Source organism: Python bivittatus, unplaced genomic scaffold (assembly GCF_059951505.1).
Source record: "Python bivittatus isolate LINGU-HERP-01145 unplaced genomic scaffold, Pbiv_v1 ctg000560_np1212, whole genome shotgun sequence".
In the NCBI taxonomy this organism is placed as follows: domain Eukaryota; kingdom Metazoa; phylum Chordata; class Lepidosauria; order Squamata; family Pythonidae; genus Python; species Python bivittatus.
The window spans coordinates 6,575,614-6,590,816 of NW_028277083.1; the positions used below are offsets into that span (position 1 = coordinate 6,575,614).

Here is a 15,203-nt window from a genome sequence, read left to right on the forward strand (position 1 = left end):
CCTGATGCAGGCTGGGGATGATGGGAGCGATAGTGCTTCCCAGCTGAAGCCCGGCGAACCAGAGGCTGCTTCACCAAAAGCTGCTCGGAATCCACGCGGTCTCTCTTTCCTCCTTTTCTTGCATTTGTGGGGGGGGGTCCCCTTTTTTAGGCTGCAATCCCCCCGCTCCCCAAAGCAAGCGTTTCACCCGGGGGCTCCAGCAGGCCGAGCAAAAGACTCCCCCAGCAAAGTTAGGGGGGGGACAAAGCCATTCCGCCCCCAGCAAAAAGTCCTGAAGTCTGAGCCGGGCCGACGGACGGCCGCGCAGCCGCCGCGGAGAAACCTCTCGAATTCAGATCAGCCACACGGGAGGGGGGCCGCCCGCTTTCCGCCCCTCCCGGTCCGGGGGCTGCCAGGCAGGCGGGAGGGGGGCCAACGAGGCCCGCGTTCCCACGACCCCCGCTCCCCTTCCTGCGCGAGCTGGGGAAGCCGCCCGCCCAGGTGGCTGGGGAACCAGCCCCGTGCAACCCGGGTCGTGGGGACGCCCCCCGAGCCCCCCCGCCTTGCAGAAAGCGTGCACGCACCGGGCCTACCTTGGCACGCAGCGCCGGGTTGCAAAGCCCTCGCAGCGAGCGAGCGAGAGCGAGCGAGCGGCGGCGGCGGCGGCTTGCAAAGAAGCGGCGAGCGCCGCGCGCCGCGCCTTCCCCGGGAACCGCCGCGCCCGCGCGCCCCGCCAGGCTGCTCGCGCGACGCGGCGGGGCGGCCCCGAGGCGGGGCTGCGTGCAAAAGCCAGCCCGGGCGCCGCCTCCACGCCCCCGCGTGCCACGCTTGGAGCCCCCCCGGGCGCGTTCCCACGACGCGCGTGGCCCGCCGGCTGGAGGAACGTCCGGGGACCCTCCGCCCCGCGTTATCAAGCCGGAGTCTTTTATTCCCGGAAGCTGGTTTATTTTTCAAAGCCTCCCTTTGGTGCTGTAGTTGGGTCCTTTCACTTTTCCCGCACCTTCATGGCCAGGCTTTCACATTCCTGTGAAAAATATGGAAATACGGAAATTCAAAAAATAATAATAATAAAATTCCTTTTTTTAAATCAGTGTATATATCAGTGTTTCTCAACCTTGGCAGCTTGAAGACCTGTGGACTTCAACTCCCAGAATTCCCCAGCCAGCCTTGGCTGGCTGGGGAATTCTGGGAGTTGAAGTCCACAGGTCTTCAAGCTGTCAAGGTTGAGACGCACCGGTCTATATACTGCTTGATTTTGGACGTTTTTAATTCGAATATGCCTTTTTGCAAAGATTTTCTTGGTTTGGCTCCTGGGTTTCCCTTTGCAAGCAAAGTGGTCAACAGAAAGCATTAAAATGTTTTATCCTGATGAACCTTTTGCCTTTGCCCCTTGTTCAGGCTGGCCCTCCGAGAAAATAGGGTCCCCGTAGTGCAACTCCATTTCCAGAGCGGCCAATCGTTCCTGCAGCCAGCTCAATGCCCCCCCTCCAAATGCTAACCAAGGTGAACAAACCCGGTTACGGGGAGCGGCCCGTGTGGCCCGTGGCGGTGCAAAGCCACCCCGTGCAGAGGGTTCGTGGGAACCCAGGAAACGGGGTTTGGGGAGCAAGGCCAGGTCGATCCAGTTCATGGGGGCCCGGCCCAACGGTTGCCAAGCCTGTCCCGTTCCCAAGGACTGATTCGAAGGGTCCCCTAAAGGTCATCCAATCCAACCCCCAAGGGAGGTTCTGCAGTACAGAAATGGGGGTGAAAATGGGGGTGTGGAAGGCGTTGACAGTGTAAAAGCAACCTGGGTCAAGGTAGAAGGGATGAAACAATGTTGGAGTGGTAAATTTTGAAGCACAAAAAGCTGAAGGCCCTCAAGATAATCTAGTTACGCATCTCAAAGATAAATAGGCTTATCTGTCTTGATTAACTATATTTAAGAGGTTAATTTTAAGACATGGACATCCCCAGTTAGCTCGATGTTAGCTTCAAAAATACAATCAAAATCTGAATATTCATTTTATGGAGCTTTGCAATCCAGCGGTAACCTGGGAGTAAGTTCTGAGTGGGATAGTCCTGGTTAGAAGTGAATTGTGGCAATTGTTTTTTCCAGGAAACCACAGCTCTGTTAAACCAGAGTTAGCCTGTTGGGCAAATACACCCTAAATGTTTGTCGAACAGACTCTTATCAAGGTCGGCTAATAGGGAAAGTTCAAAAGCGACGGTTAAATTAGGATAGAGGTTGTGTTACAGATTAACCAGCCATGTGTTCCCCTACTGGGTTGAGCAAGCCCAACTACAGGCTTGCGATGGAGCATTCTGCCCGCGCTAATCCCAGAAAATCACTGGGTGGCCTACTTTCCCTTTCTTCCTCTATCCTAGCAACAGGGCAGCACCTGCAGGCTGTTTAACCCGCTCCTGAATTAACCCATTTTCTGGGTTGGGATCATAAAGTCACCTGGATTCATCCAACATGCTAGAAACTACACTGATAACATGTACCATGTGTGCGTCCGAATCCATTTACTAGTTTTCTCATTGTCCTGGTTCAGTCTCTTGGATGTGTGTGAAGGCTTGGGGGGTGATGATTTGAATCAGGGTTTCCCAGCCTCCGGCGCCTGAAGATGCGCGGGCTTCACCTCCCAGAATTCCCCAGCCAGCATGCATCTCCAAGCGGCTGAGCGTGAGAAACCCTGATTTAAAGACCCGAAACAAACCACGGGACTTTTTTCTGAACGAGCGATGAAGCTGGAGGCGGAAACGCTGGAGCGCAGCGCCGCCTGGTGCCCGCCGCGTGCAATAGCACCCGCCGGGGGAACCACGTTGCCGATCCGGCGCGGAGCGAAGGCCTTTGCTTCGGGTCTCTCCGAGGCCGCTCCGGCCTGGCTTCTCTTCGCGGCGGGGTCCCTGCAGCGACCCGGCCCTTTCCCGAGGACGTTTGGGAAGGGCGCGGCCTTTGCAGCTGCAGAGCAAAGGACACACTGTAAAGGATGGGCCGAAGGTTTTATGCTAAGCATTTCTGGGTGGAAACGGGGGAGGAAAAAAAAGAACCTCCGAGGCGGAAGCGAATGTTGCTACAATGAAAAAGAAAAGTGGGGGAAAGCCACTATTTTTTCCCTTTTTGCGAAGGGGGAGGGAGGCGAACGCAGGCGCTCCCACGGCCTTTATCTGCCATCCAGCGTCCCTCTTGGAGCAAGTGGTAGCGTGGCCGAGTGGTCTAAGGCGCTGGATTTAGGCTCCAGTCATTTCGATGGCGTGGGTTCGAATCCCACCGCTGCCAGCAGAATCTTTTCCTCCCGGTGCCACCGCCACCCTTTTGATCCGCCGCCCGCAAGCCCGTGCCCCGCAGCACCCGGGCTGGCGGGCAAAGGAGGCGTCCGAAGGAAGATGCCAGCGGGCTCCCGGGCTTGCGGAGGGCGCCTGTCCGGGGGCAGAAGGAAGGGAAGAGGCTCGGCGCCGTCGCCCCCGTGCAGTTTGCAAGGAAGGAAGCGCCCAGCCGCTGTTCTGCAAAGGGGCGAAGCGGGAATGGGGGGCGAGGCCGGGGAGACCCCAGGAACGTGTGAATCAAGGTGAATAACCCTCGGGACGAGAAAGGCACGACTGGAAGGGAAGCAAGCAAAGAAGAGATTAGGAACGCGCTATCCCTATAAATACGATTCCAAATAGACTTAGCCCTAGTTTATTGATCATTCTAACTGATATATTCGTTATTATTTAAGTTATAAATTAAGCCTTGTTTATTGATCATCTTGAACAAGTGGTTTTTTCCCTTTCTTTTATTTCCTTTCTCTCTCTGTTTTTTTTACTAGAGTCATTTTTTTTTAAGAGAAGGTACTTTATTCCAGGAAGTTTTACAGGCAGCTGGAAGGGCGGAAAACTAACCAAGCGGCCAGCTGATTTTGCTAAAGCGGGTGGAAATGGGTCTTTTTTTCCCCTTCTTAAAAAAGTGATTTATTTAGCACCGTAATCCCGTTTCATTAAAATGCTGCTTGCTGTATTTTGCCAGTCTTTGAATGTTAAAAACAATCGGCAGGAAAGGAAAATGAACCAGAATAAAAATAAATGAGATGAGAACGGGATGCCTGCAGAAATGTTTGAACAAAGACAGGGGCGATGGCAGGGTGTGGTCAAAAAAGTCAAGATGGTGGCCATAATGGTGAGATGGAAGCACCGCTGTCTTTGAGGTGCACCACGGAGCTTCCATCACACCATCGTGGTCGCCATCTTGACTCTTTTGACCACACCCTGCCAACATTCCCCCCCCCAAAGCAAGTTCTGATGGATTGTTTTGAGCCTGATGGAAAAAGTTGCAGGAAAACTCGAGACGTTCAGTCAACGATGTCGTGGGGACGCTTGCAGAGAGGGAGGGAGTCAAGGGTGGCAGATCCCTACTCACCACAGGGATGTCTGCAAGGCGAGGTCAAAAAAATCAAAATGGCGGCCACCATGTCCTGCACACAAAATGGGCAGAGCTTCTGAGGCACCGTTGTGGCCACCCCCTTGTGGGCATCCTCCTGCAGACCCCCGGATGCTTCCTTTTTAGAGAGCAGATCCCATCTCGGGGGACCTTCTAGACAACTGCCCGGCCCACGTTCTTGCCCCAAAAGACACCGTTTTGGCCTTTTTTTCCAAGGGCTTTTATTTTCAGCGCCTGGGCAGGGTCACTGTAAACATCAGCCGGTTGGAGGCGTGGGGTACGCAAAGCCTTCGCCCGGGGGGTGGTGGTTCCCACATCACCCTTCGAGGCTTCGCCTGCAGTAGGAGACGCCCGTTGTGATCCTTCTGCATGGCCCTCAAAGGGCCCGGCGGGGGTTCCCGTTTCTCTCTTTTGGCTTTCGTTTTTCTTTCTCATCCAGGTGGACCAAAAGCTGCAGCCCCCATGGAGGAGGACTCCTGTCCCGGCAAAGTGCCAGCGTGCGACGTTCTTGCACTATCACGCCGATGCTGCCCTCGGTTCCCCCCGTCTGTTTGCCATTTCAGAACCAGGGTTGCCACTTCCTCTTGGGACCCCCTCTTTGGCCTGCAAGTTGGGGACCACTCCAAAGCCCACGTCCCCCGCAATCCGAGAGTGGGACTTCTTCACGTCTCAAGAAGGAACCAATATTTCCTCCAGGAATCTAGGAGAAAATCTCTCACTTGGGAGAATTTCACAGCCAGCACGATCAGCCCCGTGAGCAGGACCAGCAGAAAAAGGCATTTGCATAGGAAAAAATTCCTCGACCGGGGTCCCTTCTTCAAAAAATGATCCACACAGTCAGCGAAGGAATACTTTTGGGGGGCGTAGCCAAGGTGGGCCCGAGCTTTGTCGATTTTGAACGTGTGCGTACAAGCCATATTGTGCACCTGCCGATGGGGAAGAGAGAGAGACCCCGTTTTGGGGGTGTCGTTATCCAAAACAGCATTGATGGAAAAGGAAGGGGAGTGAGTAAAATGTGGGGACGCGTGGGAGCTAAGGGGAACGTAGAGGAGACAACCAGGTCTTGCTCCACAGATGCGACGGGGCTGGTGTATCGCGCAGGGACGAAAGGGAAGAAATGCAGGGGAATATTTAACATTTAATGTTATTTGGAGGGCCGTCTCTCTGTAACTTCTGCCTGTCCTGTATGATCGGGCAGAGTTGGCACACTCTGGGTGCCATCAATTAGGCCAGTGTTTGTCAACCTTGGTGTGATGGAATGGAATTATGAAGGCCAGGCTCAGGGAGATAAGCATTTTCTTAGCTCACCGCAGGAGCGTGGGAACTACAAGGCGATGAGACTGGCACCTCCCTGAGGAATTCACACTGTTGTGGCTGGCTGACTTGGGAGCTGGGGTTTCAGTCTGGGAAGATTGATGTCAGGCCTAGCCCAAGGAACTCCAAAAGACAATGCAAAATCAGTTCAGCTATGTTTATTAGCTACAACCTCTAGCAAGAATCTTCCCAGACTGAAACCCCAGCTCCCAAGTCAGCCAGCCACAACAGTGTGAATTCCTCAGGGAGGTGCCAGTCTCATCGCCTTGTAGTTCCCACGCTCCTGCGGTGAGCTAAGAAAATGCTTATCTCCCTGAGCCTGGCCTTCATAATTCCATTCCATCACACTTGGGCACTTTAAGAGGGGTGGACTTCAACTCCCAGAATTCCCCAGCCAGCATGGCTGGCTGGGGAATTCTGGAAGTTGATGTCCACCCCTCTTAAAGTGCCCAAGGTTGAGAAACACTGGATTAGATGGTGACATCTGATGGGACTCCAGAAGTGGGTCTCCTCTGCCCCGGCACCTGCCTCCCCAGAGGTTCCCCCGAGATTCGTATGGTCCCACCCTTAAAACTGGCTCTTCCTCCTGGCCTTAAAACTTGGCTTAACACCTGGCTGTTCCTTCAGGCCTTGGAGTTCAAGTAGCAGGCGATGTTCGCTCTGGGGCTCTTTCTGCATGACCTTTGCATGTTCCAAGATTAATTTCTTATTATTTAATCTCTTCATTTATCATTAGGACTGTTTTATGTGGCATTTGAATGAATTTTTATCTTCGCTGTAAACCGCCCAGAGTCGGTTCAACGAGATGGGCGGTGACAAATATTTGATAAATAAATAAATAAAAATAAATAATGGTCGCATCGCCCAGAATGGGGTAGGAATTGGGCGGCGGATAAATTGAACGAGCCAAGAAACATCTCGCAGACCAGAGTCGACAGTTACAAAGCATTGCGTGCAGGCATGGGAGACAGCCAAGAATTTACCCTAGGCTCAGTTGCCTATCTGTAAAATGGGCAGATAGGACAATTTGGGACCCTTCCTCCCAGGGACGCCGAGCGCAAAGACTGGCAAGCAGAAGCACTGAATATTCTTGGCACACCTTAACACGGGTGGCACTGTCCTCTTCCCTTTCGGAAGGCCCATTGGGGTCCGGCTTGATGGCAGGTACAAATTCTCCTTGCCAAGTAGCCCCTTCGCCCCCTCCCCATTGCTCAGGGACACATTACTTCATTTCTGGTGATCGGGGGCGTGATTTCCACAATCGGCAGCAACATACTGTGGACGTTTTCCATGATGACAGCTGTGGAAGAGAAAAGGCAGTCCTTGCGGTCACCGGCTCAACGGAAAGCAAACGCGTGAAAGGCGGGCTGGCATCAGTCTCTCCCCGTGTCTGTCTTACACAGGGGGACTGTATTTTCTTAGAAAAAAACAAAGGACCGGCCTGGCAAAGGGGCAAATCTGAAAGAGGTTGACCAGGATAAAAAAAAGTAAATTGTTTACGTCGATCACTTTGCTCTCCAAAGGAAAATTCAAGGGCCAAACCAAGAAAAACTTTACAAAAACGCATATTCGAATAAAAATACCTAAAATCAAACAGTATCTGTACATTTATTTTAAAAAGGCCATTCCATTTCCATATTTTTTTCATGTGAACGTGAAAGACTGTGCCTTAAGGGGTCCCGTTTTTATGGGAAAAGTGAAACCACCAAAATAAAGGGTCGACGGGAATTTTTGAAAAAGAAATACATCTAAAAGACATGGATGGTCCTGGACTCTTACACTAAAGAAAATCAAGACTTTGAATTTCTTTCTCATGCTTCCAAGTCAACAGATAAGAAAACAAGGAGAGAGCAGAGCCAGGCCAGGTTAAATTCCTTTACAACCCCTTGGAAATCCTATTTAAGAAGAACCTTGATGTCTATCAGAGGAAGGAAGAGGAGAAGAGGCTCATAATCTCTCCCTAAGCCATAACTGGTTGTGGTTTGGGACACGCTGGAACTGAGATCACGTAGTGTTTCGAAACAGCACCGAGCCAACCATCGGAGGCAGTTTACCTGATAGATGAACCAGAAAAACCGGAACCCGGATCCACGGATTATGGGAGCCCAGTCCTTCGAACTGAAAGCAAAGTGAGAGACTGATTGACAGGGCCCAAGTGGGCCACTCCGGTAGTCAACAGAACCAAAATGCAGGGCAGGAAGAAGACAGGAGGTCTGTAACCCACCTCAAGGGGCCACTGAGCCAAACCAGCTCCCAATCGCTCCTGTGCCCCATCTGGGTTGATTTTGTTTGCCTTGTGACTTAAGGACCAATAAATGGGCAGCCAGTCAAGGATGCTCAAGGAATTACTAAAAGGGCCTTCACTGTTTCCACATCATCCAGGGCAGGCATTAAACAAGCTTTGTAGATGTGCGCTGGTGATCCACAGTTCTTCTACTCACCAAGGGAGACAGCCATTCAAACAGGTTGACTTTCTCATCGTCGTTGATAAAGTACACCTGGCCACCCTAGGAATGATACAACAGAAGGATCCGTTAGAAAGGTGACCTTGAAATCCTTAAGATGTCCAGGCAGACGTAGTCAGATAAGGACATCTGGGTGAAAAGACGGAGACCTTGAGTGGGCATCTAAAAGATGGTTTGGGGGTCTTCCAAAGATAGGAGGGAAGGAGGTGTGTTCAAAGGGTGGGGGCCACCACTGTGGAGGTCTTGCTTCTGTGTAAGCACCAGAAGACAATTTGTTCATGGTTGGTGTGGAGCTCGAGAAAGATTCAAGAAGCGGTGTGGAAAATAACACCATTCTGCAAATTCCTTAGTTACCTTTGAGCAGAACAGCCTGCTCCCTAGTTCATAGTCAAGTATTCTCAAGAAACTGAAAAAGTTTCTGTCCTAATGGAAGGTAACATACATGGAGCTCAAAAAAGAAAGGAATCAGTCACTGAAAATTTCTGAAACCTTATTCCTTACCCTTTCAACAAATCTTGTTAAAGAAGACTGCAGAAATCTTGCTGTTGCCTGTCGAGAGCCTGATCATTTGCAGCAAAAACTATAAGCCATTTTCTAACTTATCTTAAACAATTTGGCAAGGGGAGGGGGTGTAATTGTTTAAAGATCCCCCTGCTATATCCTAAACAGGGACCAAAGCTTTTTTAAGACCCCGAGAAGCACAAGAGCAGAATGCTAAGTGTTTCCTCAATCTTTTCACTGTATCCTATTTACGTATTTATTTTTCTCCATTGCTTTTCCTCTGTGGAAATCAGTGGAATCACTGCTGGGAACATCACATAACCAATATATTTTTCTGTCCTGAATGAAGAAGTAGATTCATCTCATTGTATCTACCTTGGAGGGGTTCTCCCTCCATGTGGGCGGACTAGGATAATTAACCACTTATGACTGTTAAAAATGTTTTCTGCACTGGCAATTCCATATAACTGGAGGAACATATGGCTGCCTTTCAGCTCCGAAGTGGTACTTTGGAGATCCCCCCCCCTCTTTTTTTTTTTAATGTTTTGCATTAAAATCCCAACTGGAAAAAAAAATCAATAAAGGAAAAATATGCCTTCAATGTGTAAATGTCCTGCAGACATTTGTTCAGCATAAGTTATGGGTGAAGCCCACACACCTCGGGGAAATGGGGGAACGAAGAACTCACCGCAATATAGTTCATTTCTGGAGTGAGAGCCTTTGCTGCAAGGATGTGAGCTTGCACGAGATTTTCCACGTGGACCCAGTTCATCAGAGTCTCTGGATCCCCGACACGGGTGTTAAAAATCCCCCTTTCAATATTGAGCTGTTGGCAAAACACGAAAATCGCAAGGGCGTCATTGAAGTAGAGGATACGAGTGCTTAGAAACAGGTGACGTGGGAAAAGGAGGACGTCCCAACTTCCTTTAACTTTTCCTTTTTTAACAGAACACCCCAACATTTTAGAGCAATGTTTCTCAAACCTGGCAACTTTAAGACGTGTGGACTTCAACTCCCAGAATTCCCCATCCAGTGGGAGTTGAAGTCCACATGTCTTAAAGTTACCAAGTTCAAGAAACTGTTTTAGCTCAATTTTGGCCGGGGGGAGTAGAGATACTCATGTTTTGTTGTTAGTGCCCGGCAAAGAGACAGACTGAGTAGGTTGTTTAACCTCTTCCCCTCTTTCTGATCGAAAACACAACGCTTGAGAAATGAACATGCAATGCCTGTTTTCACGCCTTTCTCCTTCACCTTCCCTGGAGGCCTCATTTACCTGAGGAACAAACCCCGTTTCAAGCTGGCGAATCATTTGCACCAGGGCAAACTTTCCCTGCAATGGTGCTTCTCTGCCCCGCTTCCTTCGGGCTGCCAATCAAAATACATACGGCCAACCGAGGCAAATGCCGCTGCTCTTCCGGTCCATAAATTCCAGGAGGGCGAATTGCACACGTGTGGAGTTTCCCTCCTCCTGTTGGGCAAAGGAAGCCGGAATGGACCCCTGGATGTATGAAGTGACAACCCTACCCCTTCAGATGCAATTCCAAGGTGACTGTAATGGTGTGTGGGAATGACCTTGGGAGAGAGGAGGAAGAGCCGCAGACTAGGCAATGGTCAGATAAGCGTCAGCTGAGCCCGCAGAAGGAATGGGGATGTGTTAAACGTCTCAGAAAGGACCCTCCCTAGTTTCTTAGACTGTAAAGGCGAGGGGGGAGAAATGTACTTTCAGACTTGCAAGATTCTGTTAATGTAACCTTACAATAAAGTAGAATTAGTTCCTCTGGGCATGCTTCTTGTCTGGACTACCTCGCAAGGCTGACAATGGTTTACAAGTGAATTCGTCCATCGCAATGAACCTTTTTTAGAAAAGCTGTACTAACCCCCCCATGGGGAGTGTGTGGATGCGGCCATCAGCTTGACCTTTTGGACACCCCCCCCCCCGCAGAGATCCTTGCTTTTATGGTGTGCAAGCATTAAAATAATAGGAGTGGTTCTGAGTGACTTGGGAGAAATTCTAGACAGAAAACGGTACAGGTAAATGTATAAATTGGAAGAAAATCTTTTAATATTGTGGAGTCCTTGGTGCTCTCTGAGCTTGGTGGTTTGCTTGCAAATGTTTCATTAACTAACTAGGTAACAATATCAGTGCTCGTGAGTATGGTGTTTGGTTTCTGTTTACATACAGTAGCTTTCCCTGCCAGTGTTGGTGGGGTGGGGTTTTCTCGTTGGTAATTCCTTGATTAGGGTATTGTTTTCTGCTTGATTGTTGTCTGGTGTTAATCCCTGCTTATCTGGGAGTAGGTTGCTGGAAAGGATATGTTCTGGTCTTTTTGTTCCCTTCTTAGCTTTGTTATTGTCTCTCTTGAATGGTGTGTAAACGTGATTTATCTCTATGTGTCTATTGATGGCTGCCTTTTAATATGAATAAATAGTCATTAATCATGGCTGTTTAATATTCCTCGCAGGATCTTTTCATATTCCTTGCAGGATCGTGCAGCAGAAAACTCCCATCCCTTCCCAATATGGGGACCAAGATTCAGGGGGCCCTTTTGGAGTGATCTCACCCTCCCCGCTCGATCTGCCCTGATCCCCCACAATCACCTGAAGGGCAGAACTAGTCCTGAGTTTTAATCAAGCGCGGAAACTTGCAGAGAAGTACCTGCCAGGCGTGATCCGTTGGCCGCTAAGACCATTTGTTCTGCAATTGATTTCGTCCGGGAATATTCATTAACTTGCTAGAGAGAGAGAGAGAGAGAGAGAGAGAGAGAGAGAGAGAGAGAAAGTATACACAAAATATGATTTTCGTGCGGTGCTTTGGATTCAAGGCCAAAAAAGTGGCTTCAGAGCTGCATTTGGCCCCCTCACACGCTCCAAAGTGCTTCGGGAAATCGGAGAGTGAAGCCTTGCACACCCGTACAAAAGCTTCCACACCGGGAGGAAACAGCTGGCCACTCCCCTCCTTCTGCACCCAGGGCTTTCGAATCCAACTCCCAAGTTCAGCCAAAGGCGAAAAAGTAATTTATTTCAGCTCAAGTACCTGCTCTAGAGGAAAATACGGTACAGTGGCTTCGTCGCCGTCAATGATGGTTTGTCCAGCAAAGACCACATTGACCGAGCTGGTGTAGATCAGTCTTGGGATGCTCTGCCGCTTGCAGACTGGGGAGACACAGAAAGGGAGCGGGGCTGGTGAGGCAAGAACACAACGCGGCCGAAAGGTTGCGTCAGGGCAAAAGGTGGCATCGCACGGCGGCCTGGAGGAGTGACCGGTACCAGGTGTGGCAGGCACAGCGGGCAAGGTGTTGCTGAGCAAGACTGATTTCAAAAAGTTAAGCAGGTCAGAGCTGGATAGTACCGGGATGGGAGACCACGAGGAGATCCCTTGACCGTCAGCTGGTCTGAGAAGTGGAAAACCATTGGGCAAGAAGGCAAAGGGAAATTAGTTTTGCGCTGCTGGCAAGAACGTGGACGCTTCTAGGGTGTCACCCGGAGTTTCAGTTCCACCTGAAAGAGCTTTTGCTTTGAGGGTGTGGCAGCAAACGGGGGAGGAAGAAATTGGCAGCCGCTTTTTGGGGGGAACAAGCAAAATTGTGGACACACAAAGAAGAGCTGTAAGAGTAGAGTCAACATGGGCGGTGAAAGGAGATAAGACTTATTCTCTGTTGCCCCAGGGAGAAGAGCAAGCATAACCTCCAGCCTGGAAAATGGGATATGGCCCCACCCGGTGATTCTGAATGACAGATTCTGGAAGCACTCATTCAGCCATGACTGGAAACCTGCCATTTTCTTCCCCTGTTTTATAGGACGACATGACAAGAGGATTGTGGGGTTTTGTTCTCCAGTTAAAAGCTTGAAGAAAATGTCTGTGCGCTGAAAGCATTGGGCAACAGCACCACGATTGCACGCTCAGCTTCTCCTTGTGACGGCAGAATCCTATTGAACGTGTCTTTCCCTGCTGCAAAAAAAATTTACCGGTCTCCCCAGTCCCCAAACATAAGCCTCAAATTGCTGAAGCATGGCCTCCCCTCTAGCTCAATCCTGAACTTTGTCCAGCCAAAATGAAGATCTGTTCTCTCTTGTCCCCCACCCACCAGCACCCAGTTACGCACCTTCCAGAACTATTCCGGTCCCTCCGATGTTGACCGACCGAATGTGTTTCTTGTGCAGCTGAGGACGAAGAGAGAGAGCCACAGTTGCACAACAGCACACAAAAGAGCTCGCTCTGTTCCAGCGCTTCTCAACCTCAGCCCCTTGAAGATGCGTGGACTTCAACTCCCAGAATTCCCTGGCCAGGGGAATTCTGGGAGTTGAAGTCCACGCATCTTCAAGGGGCTGAGGTTGAGAAACACTGCTCTGTTCCCTTTGTGTTTCCTGAATCGTTATACCAGAAGGTCCTAGAAAGGCTTCTGAAATGTTGCATTTCTTCTACGCCTTGGGTCAAACGCCCAGATTTATTTACCGACCCTCAAGTCAGTCTTGACTCCAGCCTGGACAAGTCCCCACGGTTTTGTAGGCAACATTTTTGGAAGTGGTCGGCCTTGCCTTCTTCCTCCCAGGGCTGAGAGGGAAGGACTGGCCTCAAGTCACCCAGCTGGCTTCCCAGCCAAGGGCAGGATTAGAACTCAGGTCTCCCCACACCTCATCGAGCGGTTTAACCCCTAGACCAAACTACCTCTCAGAACTGACCTTTAAATATCTCCATTCAGCAGGCGAGGGAAGAGCATCTTTACGCGCAGAGAAGCCACAAACGGGCTACCTCCAGCCACCTTCACCAACCTGGCATCTTCCCAGAATAAGCATCCCACCTCTTCAAGAAAGCCCGTACGAGTCGCAAGACCACAAGGCTGAACAAGGAAAATCACGGCGGACTCACTTGCTCTATTCCGGTCATCCCGTACGCGGCTGCATGAAATAGACAATCCACCCCTTCACAGGCTGAGTACAAGTCGCTGAAGTTTCGCACATCCGACTGTGATGCAGGGAGAAAACCCCTGTGAGTGACAGCTCGGAGGAAAAGTGTTGCTTTTCCAGCCTACTCATAAAACAGCATGTCAGACTTCAGCTAAAACCTCCAGAGATATTCACAAAAACCGGAGGAACGTGTAATAGTATGCAGGAAAGACCTTGGGAGACGGGGCCAAGAAACACCGCCCAGGAAATGATCAGATAAGAGGGAGCTGAGCCCACAGCTGGACAGTGGGTGGGGCAAGGGGCTCAAAAGGGGCCCTCCCTAATTTTTTGGGCTGTAAAGGAGATGGGGGTGGGGGGAGGATCGTGTTTGCAGACTTGCAAGATTCTGTCAATGCAGCCTTACAATTTTTTCCCCCTCATTTTTATTTTCTAGGGAAGCTCAAAATGACACAAGCATCTAACATCTTCCCTACTGGGTTTCCAGCCTTGGCCACCTCCAGATGTGTGGACTTCAATTCCCAGAATTCTCAGCAATGGGCCTGCTAGCTAGGGAATTCGGGGAGGGAAAATCCACAAGTTTGGGGAAGGCAGTTCTGTCGCATCCCGTGAGGGCCACGTTGTCCATTTCTGCCCTAGTCTGCCCTTGACCTTTATGTTACCCCCTGGCATTTTATTAATAGTGGGATCCACCGCTTTCCTGGATTCATGCAATACACGGATCCCTCGACTAATCAAAACAGGCTGCACTGGCAAAAGTGGCTCAGCATGATGGGCTTCAATCTTGCATTGGTTTCTGTCTGGTTAGCCGATGGATCAATGCATTGTACAAACCCAGAAAGCAAGTTAATTCCTTATCCCATTAAAGTGCGTCATGTGAACCCCACCTATATGAAACCAAACCTACTGACACTAAAGTTTTGCAAAAATATTTTGTGTTGGGCTTTTTCCTCCCCGACTCCAAAGGTGGCAAATTAAGATGTCCGCAGAAAAGAAAAATACCTTTATGAGGATGATTCCCTTCGGGATGTCCCAGATAGGCAGATTCACATCGTACAAAATGACTTTGGTTCCTGATTTAGCGAGAGCACAGCCAAGAGTAAAGCCAAAGTAACCGGCGCCTCCAGTTATGACTGTCTTGTCACTGACTTTCTTCAACGGCGACTGACAGCTTTCAGGAAGTTTTTCGACGAGTTTGGCGTCTTCCTTGGTGCATTTATAGAACCGGCTAGGTTTTGGGTCATTCGGTTTCTCCATTACAGGCTGGGAAGCTCGTGGATCTCTCAGGCCGGGAACCCCAAAACTCCATCCAGAGGGTCAAAGGGTCACCTTCTCCTCACCTGCTTCAAAAACACCAACATCAGTTAGGCTGTGGCCGCACGATCCCCAGGCAATTCGGAGACTTGGTACAAGAAGTGTAATGGTATGTGGGAATGACCTTGGGAGGCTGGGCGAAGAGACACCACCTAGGGAACGGTCAGATAAGAGGGAACTGAGCCCACAGCTGGTTAGTGGGTGGGGCAAGAGACTCAGAAGGGACCCTCCCTAGTTTCTTGGGCTGTAAAGGAGATGGGGGGAGATTTGTACTTTCAGACTTGCAAGATTCTGTTAATGTAGCCTTACAATAAAGTAGAATTCAG

At 50.2% G+C, this 15,203-nt stretch overlaps 2 protein-coding genes and 1 non-coding gene across 4 annotated transcripts in view; 1 reads left to right on the top strand and 2 right to left on the bottom strand.

The window, feature by feature from the left end:
- Nucleotides 1–732, bottom strand: part of EEF2K (eukaryotic elongation factor 2 kinase) — a 33,247-nt gene extending 32,515 nt beyond the window's left edge. For both annotated transcript variants that reach the window (XM_088148084.1, XM_088148083.1), the window contains exon 1: nucleotides 573–732. The gene's annotated coding sequence lies outside the window, so the exon portion shown is untranslated. The remainder of the gene's footprint in view (nucleotides 1–572) is intronic.
- A 2,430-nt stretch (nucleotides 733–3,162) lies between these two features.
- On the top strand, nucleotides 3,163–3,244 carry TRNAL-UAG (transfer RNA leucine (anticodon UAG)). Its single transcript has one exon. It is a non-coding gene; the product is annotated as a tRNA-Leu (tRNA).
- SDR42E2 (short chain dehydrogenase/reductase family 42E, member 2) lies at nucleotides 3,196–14,820 on the bottom strand. Its single transcript, XM_025164615.2, has 12 exons — nucleotides 14,566–14,820; nucleotides 13,529–13,624; nucleotides 12,765–12,822; nucleotides 11,696–11,814; nucleotides 11,318–11,393; nucleotides 10,047–10,129; nucleotides 9,350–9,487; nucleotides 8,137–8,202; nucleotides 7,750–7,813; nucleotides 6,922–6,995; nucleotides 5,101–5,307; nucleotides 3,196–3,384 (listed from the first exon to the last, which is right to left on the bottom strand). Exons 1-12 carry the CDS (start codon nucleotides 14,818–14,820, stop codon nucleotides 3,196–3,198), a joined length of 1,425 nt encoding a protein of 474 aa, XP_025020383.2.
- Nucleotides 14,821–15,203: the final 383 nt, after the last annotated feature.